Source organism: Eptatretus burgeri, chromosome 16 (genome assembly GCF_056783735.1).
Source record: "Eptatretus burgeri isolate ZD-2024b chromosome 16, Ebu_testis_v1, whole genome shotgun sequence".
In the NCBI taxonomy this organism is placed as follows: Eukaryota; Metazoa; Chordata; class Myxini; order Myxiniformes; family Myxinidae; genus Eptatretus; species Eptatretus burgeri.
Genome location: NC_140976.1, coordinates 7,241,706 through 7,258,322, shown reverse-complemented (window position 1 = coordinate 7,258,322; position 16,617 = coordinate 7,241,706). Strand labels below are relative to the sequence as shown.

Below are 16,617 nucleotides of genomic sequence, written 5' to 3'. Positions count from 1 at the left end.
ACCACACCCCTTTCCTCGCCTGTACCCACCTGAGCTCCATGTCCATCGTAGTCAGAAGCAATGGCTGTGTGGCCAGATGGCCGAGTGGCTCCGTTATGCCGGTGCTGATGCAGAGCAGGGTCAGAGCGAGCTCTGTCAGAGTGCGATGAACCACTTGATCCACCTGAAAGGTGGACAGTACAGTCACAACAATGGAGTATGGTTATGGTTGCGAAATAAAATGTAGGAACAATTCATACAGTTGACATATACATATACCAAATTAGGTTCAAAAGTAACAAACAGAAAACCAGCCTCAGTTAAAAAGTGAAAAGCTTCCTTTTCCCCAACAGCCTCACCTCGGATAACCAAGTTGGATTCAGACCAGGTCACTCTTCCTTGGATATGCTGTTCCTACTCTCCCAACAATGGATGGAGGCCCTCAATGTCAGATATGATAACAGGGCCATCTCTCTGGACATATCTCGTGCTTTCGATACAAGCTGGCACACCGCCTTGCCCTCTAAAAACTCTTTGCCTGTAGCATACAAGGTCTAATGGAAGTGGAGGATGAGCCATTGGGAAATTGAGAAATATTTGTGTAGGAGCAGGAATCAAAGAACTGGGTGATCAAATAACCAAGGCAGTGTTCTGGGCCCAGTCCTATTCCTGATTTTCATCAATAATCTTTCTGACTCTGGAAAATCCTCTGAATCTCTTTGCTGATGACTTCGCCCTCTGCCATGACATCCATCATCCTTCAAATAGACAGCAGCAGCCCCTTCCCTCTCTTCAGAACATGATAGAATCACAAACTGGTCAAACTTAGAAAGTCTTAATTCTGAGAAATTGCACACTCTCTCGCTCTCTTTCCTGAAATGACCGTCTGGCAAACCCTCCCACCCACTTTCTTAACAACCCGCTTGAGGAAGTGCAGTCATTCAAACTCTTGGGTCTTATTTTTCAGCCATGATATTTCTTGGGAAACCACATTTCAAAGGTTGCTTCCAAAGCCAGCCACCAACCAGGCATCCTCCTTCATACGAAGTCCTTCCTTGGCACACCTGAACTCCTATCCATAAACAAGGCCTTCATCCACAGCTTGTTGGAATACTGCTCCCCTCTAGGCTGGCTGGCTTTCCTGGCTCACCTTGCTTAGCTTGACGCCATGGATACCAAGGCCATTAAGACAATCGGAATTTCCTGTGATGAAGCCATGAAGCCGAGTCTGTGGGCCTATCACTTCGTCAATGCAGACAGGTTGGTGTCTCTATATTCTACTGCTTCCTTTCTGGTCTTGCACCCTATGCTCTATCCATCCTTTGTCTCTCCCAGGTTTCTGCAGGGCTCATACAGTCTACCATCAACCCCATTCTGGTTAAACTCCTAAAATATAGAATCACTGCTCACCTCCACTCATTTGTCCCTCTTTTTCCCACCTGTGGGACAAACACCCACATTCTCTTCAATCTCATTCTTCCCTCCAGGTCTTCAAGACAGCTGTTCACAATCTCAGATCATCCCCGATTCAAAATGATGATTTTTTTTTCTTCCCTTGTTAATCCCCTGCCTTCCGCCACCTCCTTCCAAATTTCCAGTTTTTTCTTCCTGAGAGTTGGTTTCTGTATCCATATTGTCCACCCCCTGCATTCTCCCCTGCCTCTTATTCCTCTCTACACCCATTGTTTGTTCAAGTCTCCCTCTATTTTGTCCCTCACCCTGCTGTTGGTTGGTGTTCCCCCATTCTCTTTCTCCTGTTATTTGCGTCCTGATCTGTTCTGTGTTCTAGCTCCATAAGCCTTGACTGTGTATTCCCCAAAAAGAAGAAGAAGAAGAAGAAGAAGAAGAAGAAGAAGAAGAAGAAGAAGAAGAAGAAAAAAATTTGCTCGTTTTGTTACATTCGGGTTTCCTTGCATCCCAAAATCACAAAAAGGAACAGGAAAAATCACAAAGTGTAAAACAGACCGGATCTCAATATTCCTCTTTAAATACCAGATGATGACGACGAGACTGTAGAACTGACGGTGGCCGTGGACGTGGCTGGCTCGATCGCTGGGCTGGTGGAAGCGCTGTGACCAGTATTGGTTCCCTCATCTGTAGTCTTTTTGAAGAAGTTGTGCTGCAGTGCGTAGAAGGGTGTGATGCGGCTTTTGGGCTCCAGTTCCAACATTCTGGCAATCAGGTCTTTGAATTTCAGGTAGTCAGCAGTACCATGACCAGCCTCCCCAGCACGCCTGCCACCAGGACCACCACTCTCAACACCTAAGATGTCGTGAAGGCGTCGAGAGCTGGGAGGCTTGTACTCCTGGATTACGCAAGTGAAGAAAGCAAAATAAAACTAAGAAAAGGAAGGAATGACAACACTACATTGATGGTTACCGATAATGTCTCTGGAACTTTGGTGTGCATTCAAATATCGTAACAGCTGGGGTCAAACCCTTCAGGAATAAAAGAGGATTTGAAAAGAAAGATAAGAGGGGGGAAAGTGACCCCTAACCAACTCAGGCATTCTGGTCATGATGATTTGTTAAAACACCATCTTTGAAAGCTTTTTTTTGGTAAAATGTTAAATCATTACTAAAGTGTAATATCAGAAAAAAACATTTAAATATTAATAATAAGAGAAGTGGACAAGTCTGAAGACGACGATTGTTCACGAGCGGTATATAACGATGTAGATTGTTTCAGAAATCAAGGATGAGACAATGTGATAATGTTTGACCAAGTTATAAAAATGATCAACAAGATGTGGTACGAGTGATAGGTTATTAGCTGCAAAATGTCGAAAACCCGGTTTCGTTCAACAACTTTAAAAATTTGACCTTTGCATAACCTTTAAAGGTCACAAAACAATGTTGTGGACATTAAAATAAGGAAACAGGATACGTGCTTGAGTTTCATGGAGTTAGTTTGTCGAAGAAGTTCGAAAACCCGGTTCGATTCCCACAACTTTGAAAATTTGACCTTTGTGAACTTTAAAGGTCAAGGATTATGACCTTTGATGCAAAACTTCCTCTGGAGCATTCCAGGAACGAAATAACGTCGTATAGGCTATATGGCATTTCACACTCCTCGGATTATCCATACTTTGATGAAATCAGCGTAAAAACAAACTTGAAGGGGGCGCCACGGGCAAGGTGTTCGAGATAGAGAAAAATGGTTTCAAGACTTTAGGTGGGGAATGACCTCAAGATTATGCATAAAAAATATTGTCATCCTCGCTCTCAAAGTTTGGGCGGTCATATGATTTTTATGTCAAAATTCGAAATTTTCTAAGTTCGTGACCTTGACCTTGGGACTAAAATGAAAAATCGAGCTCCGTGGGGCTATGCAGGTGCCATTGGGATAACCAAATACCGAAACTCCTGTTAGATTCGACAAACCCCCTTGGAGAAGATGCAAATTGAAATCGGCTACCTCCTAAAAACATGTTTTTTGGGCGTGGCTCCGCCCATTTTCAGGAAAACACAACGAGATCATGATATAAACCTCCCACCAAAATTTAATCAGGATCGGATCAAAACCCACGGAGCTATGGTCGGGACAGATAGACAGACAGACAGAGACAGACACACAACAATAATGAATATAGGTGGTCACTTATTTTTTTGTGAAAATATTTTTTCGTGAACCAATTATGTTATTGATAAACAACCAATGAATACAAGATGGAACGAGACAGAGAAAATGAAGCAAAACAAATATATGACGAAAACAATAATAATAATGATAATGTATATAATAATAATAATGATAATAATAACAGTCATAATCCTCTTTTCTCCTCCTTTCTCTCATCTGTGGACCAACTTCCCAAATCTGTTCAGTCCCATTCTTCCCTCCAGGGCTTCAACAAGACAGCTGTTCACCACTACCTCAGTTCATCCCCAATCCGTAATCATGATCTCTTCTACCCCAAATGACCCCATTCCCAAGCATTCCCTTTTTCCAAGTTATTGTGATTTTTCTTCCCACTCACCTCTTTTCATTTTTTAACTTTTTTGGATATAGTCGAGGCTCATGGAAAAGCTAGTCCACTGAACAGATCAGGATATAACAGGACAAAGGAACAGTAGAGATGGGGGGGGACACAAACAACGGAGTTGAAGGACAAGGTAGAGAGAGAGAGAGACTTGGACAAATAAGGTGTAGGGAAGAATGGGGGGTAGGAAAGGACATGTGGTGGATAAGATTGATGCAGAAGGAAACTCAGAAGGGAAAAACTGGAAATTTAGGGGGGCTTGGGGTTAACAAGGGTTAAAAAGATCATGGTTTGGGGGTTGGGGATGATCTGAGGTGGTGGTGAACAAGTGAATAGGTCAGGCCTTGTCGGTGGATAAGAGTTCAGGCATGCCAAGTTAATTGTCAGTTGGTTTGTTTCTTTTTCTGTTTCATCCCCCCTTTCCCCTTCATCTTATTGCTGTATTTCAAGACCCTAAGGAGGAGAGTTTGTTGCCAAAAAGAGTTTTGGAGCAAACCCAATTAAAAGTGTTCTTCACTTTCACTGAGACTGTTGGCCAAGACTTATTTAATTATGGTAAAACTCTTCATATTGATTTAGTTAGGGATATTTTTGTAACCTACTGTGCATGTTCCTCCACATTTTTGTATGATCTATGTGTGCATGTTCCTCTTCACATTTGAATACAATTAGTCCCCTACTGGTTTCACCGGAGAGGACTGGAGGATTTTTACCTCCTCCTGTCTGTCCCACCTGTGGTTTTGCAGCCTTTTTTTTCCTATACCCTTTAACATATTCAATTGAAACTTGGTACATGGCTTTATGATGACAAGTTACAGAATAAGTGAGAGTTTCAGGGTGTTTCATCAATTTTTCAGCTATGCCCTTTGTAAAAACGTAGAAAATATCACATCGGTAGGAGACATGTATTGCAAACAATTCTCGCTCTTTTTTTGAAACAGTGATATCGGGGATCTTATAAAAATGGGAGCCAAATGTAGGGAGAACCATTGACTTGGCCATGGAGTTGTATTGGATCTTCTATTGTTGATTCTGTTTCTGATTTTGTAAGTAAAATGTGTAAAAAGTTTAGATTATTCGCAAATGGTTTTAGTACATGGTATGATAGGGTTGTGTAAATTTTGGACAACAGGATTAAGTTTTTTAGTAGTTAAGGCTCGTTTTCCCAGGAATGGTCGAAACAATTGTTGAGTAAGCTTAATGTTGGTAAGGATATTCAGGATGTACATGAGAAATATGTTACAGCTCCGGCAGATAAAGCAGCGAATGATTTTGTGGTGGTTTGTAAAACGTTTTACATGGAGGATTTATTTATTAAGGGAGTTTGGTATTTATGGAGTTACTTTTACTAATATAGGAAATAGCACAGATGATCCATGTCAAAAGCCCTTCTAAGACATTATAGCTGAGCATCAGGAAGTTTTGGGTAATAATTTTAGCATTAAATGCAGAGGTAAATTTAAGTATTCCTCATTTTTTTATGGTTTCCCAAAGCTTCACAAAAACCCATATAAGTTTAGGTTTATAAAGCTCGGCAATGCACTTTGAAATAATTGTCAGTTATAGATAATTCAGGTTTATGAGTGATTAGGGAGCAATTTCGGAAATATTATTTTGTAATTACTTAGAATTCTGGGAATTAACACTTTCTGGAGTATTAGTTCCACTTTCGAGTTCTTAGATATGATTAGATTCCTCAATATTAAATCTGCTTATGTTTTTGATTTTACAACCTTGTATACAAATTAAAGTAATCAGCAGTTCCGTATTTACCACTTTTGTATCTTTTTGTGGGAAAATATTTCAATGAATAAAAGGCATTCCAATGAGAGGGAACTGGAGCCCCCTATTATTGTTTGTTGTGAATTTTCATTTGTGCAGAAGTTTATAAAGAAGAATAAGTAGTTTGGCTGAGCTAAAATGGTATCTTCTACATATTGTTATGTTGATGATATTTGTGTGATTAATTACAAGTTTTTCCATAGGCTGATTCATAGGATTTATCTAGAAATCCTAATAGTAGATAAGAGTAGTAGTGATGATAGTGTAGTGGCATATTTGGATGTGTTAGAGTTGGGAAATAATTGTTTTAGTACAAATGTGTATCATAAAGGTGACTATTTTAGTTTTACTGGTGTTTTGTACACTTTTCTGTCTCGTAACAGACCAGTTAAAATCGGTTACGTCTTTCATCTCAGCTTATTTGATTTACTGAATTTATTCTGTTAAGGATGATTTTGTGGTCTGTGCTAAGAAGATGGATTCCATTTTGTTAGAGAGGGATTATTGTGCTAATAGTTTGATTTCCGTATTTTCCAGTGTATAAACGGCGGCAGTGTATTAACCACACATGTTTTTCACCCTCAAAATAAATGAATATGTTGATCATTTTATTTTCCGATCTCGATCTAAATACATCAAAATACGCCATGCACCTAAACTCCGGGTGTCTCTGGGCATTTCCGAGTGTGACATTTAATTTCCGCACACGGCTAATAAAACTGTGCAAACTCTTAACCTAAACTGATTTTCAAAGTTTAAACGGCGGAATTGAGCTTAACAGCAGTTCTGACTGCTGCAAAAGTGTTCATTTGGAATATAACTGAAATTCAGCATTGATAGTTTTTAAGACCGATTTTTTTCTGTACCTGTGCATTAACCACACCCAAACTTTTACCTTTATTGCCGATAAAAAAGTGCGGTTTATACACCTGAAAATACAGTATGTCATGCGAGAATGTTTTTTACACATTATCGTAATCTCGTTTAAGTTTGGTTGGCATTCGTAACCCGTCAACAGGTTGTTGGTGCATTGGAAGTTGTGAAAGATCATTTAATTAATTGAAATATACATTTAATTCATCAACTGGAAGTGCATCATGAAAGTATTTAGCGAAACAAGAACCTCATTGTAAATAGAGGGCCTGTGTATTGACTTGTGTGCTGGTGGACTCTTGTGTATGTACTGTGGCAACAAGTTCAACACCTAGTAAGGTAAAAGAAAAAGTAAGGTATTGATGGATAATGAATAGATGGGTTAAAGGTCAAAAATATGGTTGTGTGTGTGTGTGTGTGTGTGTGTGTGTGTGTGTGTGTGTGTGTGTGTGTGTGTGTGTGTGTGTGTGTGTGTGTGTTCTTTTTTCTGTTGGTGCGAGTAGTTTCTTCTTCTTCTCCATCTCGTTCTTTCTCCTTTTTTTGTCTACAGAGGAGTAAAATCTTGAAAATAGTTTTTCGAAGGTTTACTTGGCTGCCCCAGATGGGTGTGAGGATGCAGTAGCAGCAGCTGAAACCCAAATCCTATCCAGGTTCCTCCTGATGACTCAATCTCTGTCTATTTGGGTTCCTTCTGATACTCCAATACTGTATTTGATTTCATTCAGTTTGTGTACAGCTTGCTCACACCCATGTGTTCTTCACCCCCTTCTCTTGATCTTGCTGTCACTCTGCTGTGTTTCTCCCCTTTCCGTTTTGTTCCCTTTCATTCTGCTCTAGCTCTTTCATGAGCTTCGATCATGTGTACAAAAAATAGGAAATATTAATAACAGAAATTGAATCAAAAGGGGGAGAAAATGGGAACAAAATTCTAAATGGAAAAGAAGAATAAAGGTTCGCCGGTTAAGCGTAGGGCCTAGAAACATACCCTTTTCCCATCCTTGGCTCGTCTGACTGTCCAAGAGCCATCGGGTAAGCGTTCAAAATACTTCCGTGCTTTTGGGGCCTGCTCAAGCATGTGGGCTGGTGGGATGCCAAGTACCTCCACGATCTTGTTCATCTGATCAACCTGCAAAAAGCAAAGGGTTCGGCAAAAGAAGAACATGAGAACAGGATGGTCATGAGGTAACAATGTGAGTGACCCAACATAGCAGAGAGTGAGACATGAGTAAACAAGGCCCTACCTCATTGGATCCACTGAAAAGGGGTTCCCCAGTGTGCATCTCCACGAGGATGCAGCCTAGGGACCACATGTCGATTGCAAGATCATATGGAACACCCAGCAGCACCTCAGGGGAGCGGTAGAACCGACTCTGGATGTACTGGTATATCTGAAGGCAAAGTGACACCCATCACACGACAATAACCAATTGAGAAATTGACTCCATCTTGTTGAAAAAAAAAAAAAAATTTTCACTCTGAACCCCATTCGACTTTACTCTGTTTTGCTATACCCAGAAAACCTCTTGGTATCCAACTAATTACAGTATTATATTCCCATAACAGTGGCTCCTCCGTCTCCTCACCCTCTGGCCTAATTGACAGGAACTTCCAAAGTCAACGATCTTGATGGCAGAGCGTTTGGGGTTGCACAGCAGAATATTCTCAGGCTTGAGGTCGCAGTGGATGACCGAGAGCTCAGGAGTGGCGAGGAACAACAGTGCTGTGCACATCTGCTGCGCAAACTTGCGCGTGAGGTTCAACGACACGCCTCGGAAGTTGGTGTTCCTCAGAAGGTCGTACAGGTTGTACGAAAGTAGCTCGAAGACGAGGCACAGGTGATTGCGGAACATAAAGTGTCGCTTGAGGTGGACTACATTCGGGATGGGTGGGTAATGACAGAACAGTATTTTATTTCAGGATCATTACTTTCCTAATAAGAAGGTTACTCTGAACTTTCATGTTGGTAATAAAATGAAACCAGAGAGTTGGTGTCAAAGCCACCCAATGCTCGCCTGTTTATGCATTTATCGTTTTTAAAAGACGAGTCATTTTTTATAAAGCCATGCAGTGAAGTCTGATCCAAATAATTTTAAAGCAATATATCGTCGACCGAGAATTAACAGGGTCTATCTGACATTTCATTCAAATTTAGAAGAAGTCCATGTAGAAGGGCAACAGAGGAAACTAAGTAAGATTATTTTATGTAACCTTTATATGTACCTGTTATGTAGCACACGATATGAAAATAAAATGTTATGAGATAGCGGCAATTCCACTTTGAATTTTTGATTTCATTTTTCTCAAACTTTAAAAAAGTGTAGTTGGACCCTGTTAATTCTTGGTCGACGATATGTATTTGTATATTGTAAACAGGAAAAAAAGTGTGGTAGATAAAAACGTTAGAAAGGAAATAACTTGCACCAAAAACTTTAACATTTTCACGCTAACGCTGACGCTCACGCCGGGGGTATCGCTATAGCTCTCTGTTCTTCGAACAGGTGAGCTAATAAAATGAGTTCAGCAAAGGACTAGGCCCATCAGGCCTGCGCAATGGGTGCCAACCTGTGGTTGTTTGTCCATGCTCTATCCTTTTTAAATGCTGTGCGCCAATTAAGGAAACTCAAAGCAGTAGGATCTCAAAGCACGTACTCAAAGCGGACGATCTAACCATTACCGTCGAGTCTGGTTAATAAATGTGACAACATCTTGGCTAATGCAAGGAAACCAATTACAGGTCAAGAAACCCTTTAGATTCAAGCAGTAGGACTTGGCTTCAAGCTAACAAAAAAAACAAACAAAATGTCCCCAACTATCCTTGAGTAAGACTATAAGGGAAGAAAAGTATGTCATTCCATTTAGCATTGGAACCACACTTGTAAGAGAGTCTCATGAGGTAGGAAATGACAAGATAAATTGGCAAGAATATTGTGAGGTGTTCATCATCGACCGGTGAGCAAAATCACACAGAACCATGGCTTAAGATTCCCAAAGAAAGGTCACGTTTTTTTGGGGGGGAGGGAGGGGGGGGTTTTTTTTTTTTTACATTCCTGCACATAAACAGTTCAAAAGGAGACTGAATTGCTTGATGGTAGCCAAGTGCACAGCACACTTACCAATATAGTACTTCATATCAGTGTCGTGTTTGTTCATTAGCTCCAGCAATCGGACCTCAATCTGTGCCTGGTTCAGGAAAGCCTTTTTATTCTTGATTATCTTGATCGCCACCCACTCCTGTTCATGGTGATCATACGCCTTCACCACCTGCACATGGAAAGTCCGCACTTTGCAAAGGGTTTCGACCGTCCTAACTACCGAAAGGAACTGCTGCTGTCGTGGATCAATCACCTGTCCGAATGAGCCCTTCCCGATGAGCGAGTCGATCTCGTATCGCTCCATCCATTTCTCCCCATTTTTGACAATGTAGTCATAGCTATCGTCGTCGTAGCCATCGTTGTAGATTTTTCGCTCCTTTTTGTGGCTCGAGTCCTCGCCCTGCTGTTGCGCCCGTCGCTTCTTCTTGGCATAGTACACCTTGAATGCACAATGTACAGTAATCACATCGATGTGCATGCAAGTCGTTATGCTTACAAGTGCAGTACATTTACCCTCACTCGCCACCATCGCCAAAGAGGCAACGGAGATCCAACACCAGAAACAATTGCTGAAGACGTCATGGCAGTACCTCATTTATATGCTTGTACGTTTTGATGAGGTCCACAGAAAGCTTGCGGAGCGGAGCACTTGCTGGCTCCCTGAATTTCAAAGGAATCCGACGCTGAAGGATAGTCATGTCCGGAAAGACCTGAAAAAGCAGGAAAATGCAACTGTGATCAACAGGTTGCGTACACTCTCAAAACACGCTCACGCGATACAGTACTCGATAGTCAACTTTTACTTAAAATGCAACCCCAACCTCGCATTTGTGTTTTTAACCTCGCCAGATGTCACAAGCCTATTGCAGGAGTATCTTCACGGCTCCTTTCACATCTATCAGAAGAAATAAAAGAGCAGGACAGACCGCATGTAAAATTAACCCCCATACAGTAACTCGGGACATCAATTTCCAGTTAGTCACGCATAGAGAAAGCCCGTTGTTGTGCACGGTGCTCCGTGCTGCCTGGGTGACCACCAGATCATTGGTTTATGAAACATTATTTATGAGCTCACAGTTCAGCTACCATTGTTGTGACTGCATAATTCAAGTGGTGGTGGTCTAGGACCATCGAATGCAGAACACCGGACACCACTTTTCAAACGTAGACATTTTGGTCGATTGTGTGACCACATGTACAACTGAATGCAAAAGCGATACCACAGAGATACGTCATAAACTCAGCTAAATCTCCTGCTACTACTTTTCGAGAATTGGTTAAAAGTACATCGCTCTTTCCTCTGTTGTATTTTTTACCCCACGCGAGTGTTGCGCAAAGCAGGGGAAGGCAATAGATTCACTCCGTCAGTGTATCCACCCGTCAGTCTCTGATTGAGGATCTACTTCATTTCAATTGAATGATATACTTTGAACCGTGTGGAACTACATTCTGAACATTTGGCTCGTTTGCACTTCCAAAAACATTCAGTTTAGCATTGCTGTACAGTACTTCAGTAAAATTATACGCTGTCTCAACCAATAAAATTTGCCGCTCATGCTCTGAGCGCAGAGGAAAATCAATATTCACACAAAATGGTGGTAACTAGCAATGCGATTTCTGAGAACAGAAGAGATACACACAGTAAAGTTTCCATGCTTCCTGGTTGTTGGATGTATTTTCATTCTTTATAAACCAATGAGATTTCAACATTTTGGGGGCTGCCAAACAGGCTACCAGAAGAAGGTCTATGTCTTGACCGAAAAAGGGGACTCGGGGTGGGGGTGGGGGTAAACCCTGCCCTTGTCCTTTTACTCAAGACTGCGCGGAGTAAGGTGTTCCTCGAGTTTTCTTAAGTGTTTGGTTTCTGGTGTCCTTTCAAGTACAGCATCTCCATCTTCTTGGGAGAATCAATTTCCACGGAGTTGGAACTCTCTATGTCACTGTACCATTTGATGCCTTTCAAAATTCTTCTTTTTTATGCCCTATTTCTTTTATTCTTCGATTTATTTCCATTCTGGTAGATGCCCACTTTATGATTTCACATCACCAGTGACAGAAGAAGGCTCATGATGTACAATGCAACTCATTGTTGTCATAACACAGTCTTCCTTTACTTGTAGGCCTGCCGGTTTTAATTCAAGTTGGCATTTTGCAACAGGTAGTTGAGCCTCGGAATATGCTTTACGCTCATCGCAGGGAAGTTGGTGGCGTTGCAGCCTTTCGTCATCTCACTTCTGCTCCTTCTATCCTCTCATCCCTCTGCCAAACCCTTGCCCTTCCAGGTCACATATGTTCAACCAGACCCTCTATTTAATTACCCTCCCCAAGTGAAGGCTTCATGCTCATTTCCATCCTTTCAGCACCTCCCCTACTTCCCTCCATCCCAGTGCAGTCTTCAGCTGGCTTGAAGGCTTGCAGAGAAGATTCCTGCTTTTCACTGCAGGCCTTCAAGTCTGCTGCTCATAGTCACCTCAAGGTCTCTCCCATTTCTACCTCTTAGATTCACTACAGTCACCGAGACCCTGTCCGTTCACCTGCAACTCCTCTCCTCGTGTTGTGTTGTGATACATATTTGCGTTATTGTCCAACTGTTCCCCACTCACATTCCCGAGGACTGTGAGCTTTTCATACCATTGTTCTGCTCTTCCACGAGCCTCGATTTGATAAAAAGGCTCCTCCATCAACAAATAACCCCCCCTCCCCCACATATGCAGTTAGGCCTTTTCTTTCATGCAATGAACGAAATGAAAAGTTTCATTGTTTGTAAACTCATAAAAGCCCCCAAACCAATAGAGCAAGCTGGAATGAAGCCAATGCATTTTAATGCAAGTTTTCATTCTCAAAAATATTTCTTGTTTATTGTGTGCATTAACTTTAACAATGGCACAGAAATAAAGGAAAGGGAGCTTATTACAACTGAAAGAAGGTAAATGTAGCTGCAACTACAGATCATGAGAGAGGTTTTCAGTGTTGCATTAGCAATGGCTCATCTCCCTCGTTAGCCCGTGTTCAAACTGGGGCCCTCTCGTCCTATCGCTACATGCGCGTCATTGCGCTGTCCGGGGAATGTGGGCCCGGGTGGTAATGCCTGCACGCGACTCCTGTGACCCCGCCAAAGTCACACGCGAGATGACGCAGCAATGTGGAACTTGGCCAGGGTAGGAACACACAATGGGATACTCAAGTGAAAGACACCACGGGGTCTTCAACGTCCACCAGGAAATGCCAGCAAAAGGGACGCTACGGTTCTCATCGTTTCCGAGGCCAACGAATGATCAATGATTTGGCAGCCTCTCCGTGAACCACCGTGATAAAATAATAATAATAATAATAATAATAATAATAACATTTTTTCGAGTCGGGGAGGGAATCAAACCCAGATGAGCCAGCTCAAAGGCAGCCTACCCTCTGTGCTATCCTGCAAGCCAGGTTTTGTAAATCTAGTAGATCTGCTCTTAATACGTTCGGCATTCAGCCGGTCATTCTTGTTCGTTCAGAATCTTTCGATACAAAAGCAACTCGTCTTGTGAGCAATATAACAAATGGTGTTGTGGGATTGTTTTTTTTTTTATTTGTTTTTTCCTTCTTCTTCCTTCAGCGACTACAGATGAAAGAGAAGCTTGAACATATAATACAAGAAGGGCAAGGACATAATCACATTGCACAAATCAATACAAAACCCAGAGATTCTAACCCTGCGCCTTCAGGATACCAGAACATTACTCTGACAGTGAGACTAACCAGGTTGCCTTATTAAAACCCGTTTCGAAAATCAATGGATAAACTTCGAGTTTAACACAATCATGCTGACCAACGCAGATATTGCACACTTTAATGTACAATGGAAGCCTTGTTGGCTCGATAGATTTGCCAAATTAAACAAAACACGACAACACCATCCTGCCTTCCCCTCCCTTCCAACTCAACCCCTCCATTTGGCAACCTGCTGTTCCAGTCAAATTGATACAGAACCCTGATGTTTAACAGTACTATTATGATGAGTTTTAGAATTCAACAAAAGACCGATATCAATTACCTGGGGTTGCGCCATGAGCTGGCGGTCGGGCGAGGACATGCCAGGATCAGCAGGAGAGTCGGAGGGGATGGGGGGAACACCCGGGCATGCTGTCAGCCGCACACCTGCACGCAAATTGTGCACAACAGGTGCAAACACTTTACACAGCTAATATTGAAGAGATGTAATCAAACAGAATATACAGTAAAATCTGCAGTGAGGTCGCTGGTTCAAGGAATGAAAACGACAACACAATTTGATGATTTTTGCTGGAGAACGTGTTTACTAGTGTGATGTATGTAAAGACTCGCATGCGCGCATGCACGCACACATCCATCCATTGGGACCATACTCTATGCAGAGCGTCGGTGCTGCCTAAGCAGTCTCCTTGGCTATTGGGCACAATCCTGGACGGGTCGCCACTCCGACACAGGATACCAGCAAGCTGGCACTCATTTTTACGACCTCAGAAGGATGACAGGCAGAGTCAACCCCACCTGGTATTAACTCAACAGCCGAGCAGGATTTGAACTCAGGACCCGAGGATCCCAAGCCCGCCACTCTAGCCATTAAGCCAACACCAGGCATACGATGCAGATCCCTCTCACCCAAATTACCCACAATCCTTTCTGATCAGGTCTAAAAAGAAAGAAAATTGCCCCATTTTATGAAAAATAAATTGTTTTCATTGAGACGTCGGAAACTCAGAGAGAAACCCAATGTGGAGAAAAGCTGTCAAAAGAGAATGTACACACGTTTTCATGACCATGCAGGAAATGGTATCGTTCCAAGTTCAATAAATAAACAAAACTATGATCACCGATTGTAATTACGAAGTCATCTGTGCGTGCATCGAGAGAGAGGGCCAAGGCCGGAATCCATGGCGGGCGAAACCGTAAGCATGTTTCCTGACTCAAAATGCCTTTGATTAACTAACAGTGTAGTGGGAATGCCACGGGTTGCTTTTTGGGGGTGATAGTTCTGCCAGGCCAGATAGATAGTAAGTAGTATACCAGATAGATAGCAAGTAGAAAGTAGTATCTTCTTGGATATATACCTTGACACCAGGTTTCGTTGCTTTCCGTGCAGGAAGAACCAACCTCCTGAACGATAAACAAATTCATGCTCCCACGTGTTCGCGTGTCATACGCAAAGCAAACGACCTTCTTCGACTACAAACTCGAAAGGCCATACAGTGAGTGCCCTGTAAAGATGTGTTGAAATAATTTTTCCAAATGAACTTATTTTATTCATCACTGAAGAGATCAAATGAAACATTGTTACTTCATTCATTCTTTACTTCTTCAGGTTCCTTCTTGGTCTTCCGTTTGATTATGTTTGTACCATATCCTGATGTTGTGTGGACTGTGCTTCCCTGCTGACGGACCTCTGGTAGCTTGTACGTGTTGCTGTGTTTGAGCCTCGGGAGCAAATGCTGAAATCTATCTGTCCGAGTTCTTCCCGACATCTTCGTCCTTTGTTCCTTTCACACTTCTTTCTATTCATTCTAATTCTTGCTTTTTCTTTTCCTTCATCTCTTTTACTCTCTTATTCCTCCCTTTTGTTATCTATCTCTCTCAGGAGAAGTGAATTCTTGCAGAAATATTTTTGTAAGGCTCACTTGGCTGTGCCTGGATGGGTTTGAGGGTAGTGGATTCGCGGCTGAAACCCGAATCCTATCCAGGTTCCTCCTGGTGACTCCATCTTTGCTCTTCACTTCTTCGGGTTCCTTATTGCTCTTTTGTTTAATTATAGTTGAAGGAGGTTACATGTCAGGAATACCTGCAAAAAAAGTGTACAAATCAAAATTCAATGGTTGCAAAAGTATCCGGCCACTTCAGTCAATACTTGGTGGAAGCAACTTTTGCAGCAATGACTGCTGTGAGTATTTTTGGGTAGGTCTCTACGAGCTTCACACAGTGAGATGGAATATTATTGATTGATGAATACTGAATCCCCATCTCAGACAAAGAGGCTTGCAGATCTTTCAAAGTCATTGGTGTTTTTGCAGTGACATTCCAAAACAGATTCTCGCTTGCCCGGCTGCTGAGTTTGGATGGGTGACCTCATCTGGGTGGAATCTGGGTAGTACGATAAGTCTTCAACTTATTATCGATGGGTTTCACCATACTCAAAGGGATAACGAGCAACTTTGAAATCTTCTTGTAACCCTCTCCTGAATGGTGCTTCTCCAGCACTTCATGTCTGACTTCTTTGGAAAGCTTCTTGGTCTTCATGTTTGCCTCGCTCGTTGACCAAGTGAATTGCATCTTAAGATTCGTTAGATAAGTGGGGGAGCTTAATTTTTAAGTGAAACCACTGATTACATTCAGGTGAAACTTATACTTATTTTGAAACTTTTCAAACATAATTTGCTCCTGAAGTGATTTTGGGGTTAATTAGGCAAAGGGGTTGAATACTTATGCAACTGCGAATCATCTGATTTTCTCTGTTAACATATTTTATTTATATATATATATATATATATATATATATATATATATATATATATATATATATATATATATATATATATATATATATATATATATATATATATATAGATATATATATATATAGATACCTGGTGTTGGCACAGTGGTTAGGGCAGCGGCTTGGGATCCAAAAGGTCCTGAGTTCAAGCCCCGTTAGGCCACTGAATTAATACACCAGGGGGTTGACTCAGCCTGTCATCCTTCCGAGGTTGGCAAAGTGAGTACCAGTGTACTGGGCCGGTGTATACCCCGGTTAAAATAGGTGTACCATATCCCTGTGTTGTAAGAGGCGACCAGGGTTGCGTCAGGAAGGGCATCCGGCGTAAAACATGTGCCAAATCACTATGCGGATCATTCGGATGATCCGCTGTGGCGACCCCTAACGGGAGCAGCCGAAAG

General features: G+C 41.9%; 1 protein-coding gene across 6 annotated transcripts in view; it reads right to left on the bottom strand.

Annotated features, from left to right (window-relative positions):
- Positions 1-16,617, bottom strand: part of LOC147010421 (dual specificity tyrosine-phosphorylation-regulated kinase 1A-like) — a 55,240-nt gene that overhangs the window by 6,358 nt on the left and 32,265 nt on the right. For 5 of the 6 annotated variants that reach the window (XM_085859608.1, XM_085859611.1, XM_085859610.1 and 2 more), the window contains 9 exons: positions 13,745-13,848; positions 10,299-10,418; positions 9,962-10,147; positions 9,730-9,877; positions 8,200-8,486; positions 7,858-8,004; positions 7,602-7,742; positions 1,972-2,284; positions 30-163 (listed from right to left, as the gene is read on the bottom strand). In XM_085859608.1, the coding sequence (XP_085715734.1) occupies positions 30-163; positions 1,972-2,284; positions 7,602-7,742; positions 7,858-8,004; positions 8,200-8,486; positions 9,730-9,877; positions 9,962-10,147; positions 10,299-10,418; positions 13,745-13,848 (1,580 nt within the window). Of the gene's footprint in view, positions 1-29; positions 164-1,971; positions 2,285-7,601; positions 7,743-7,857; positions 8,005-8,199; positions 8,487-9,729; positions 9,878-9,961; positions 10,148-10,298; positions 10,419-10,529; positions 10,604-13,744; positions 13,849-16,617 lie in introns of those variants that run through there. The other variant, XM_085859612.1, reaches the window with a different exon arrangement.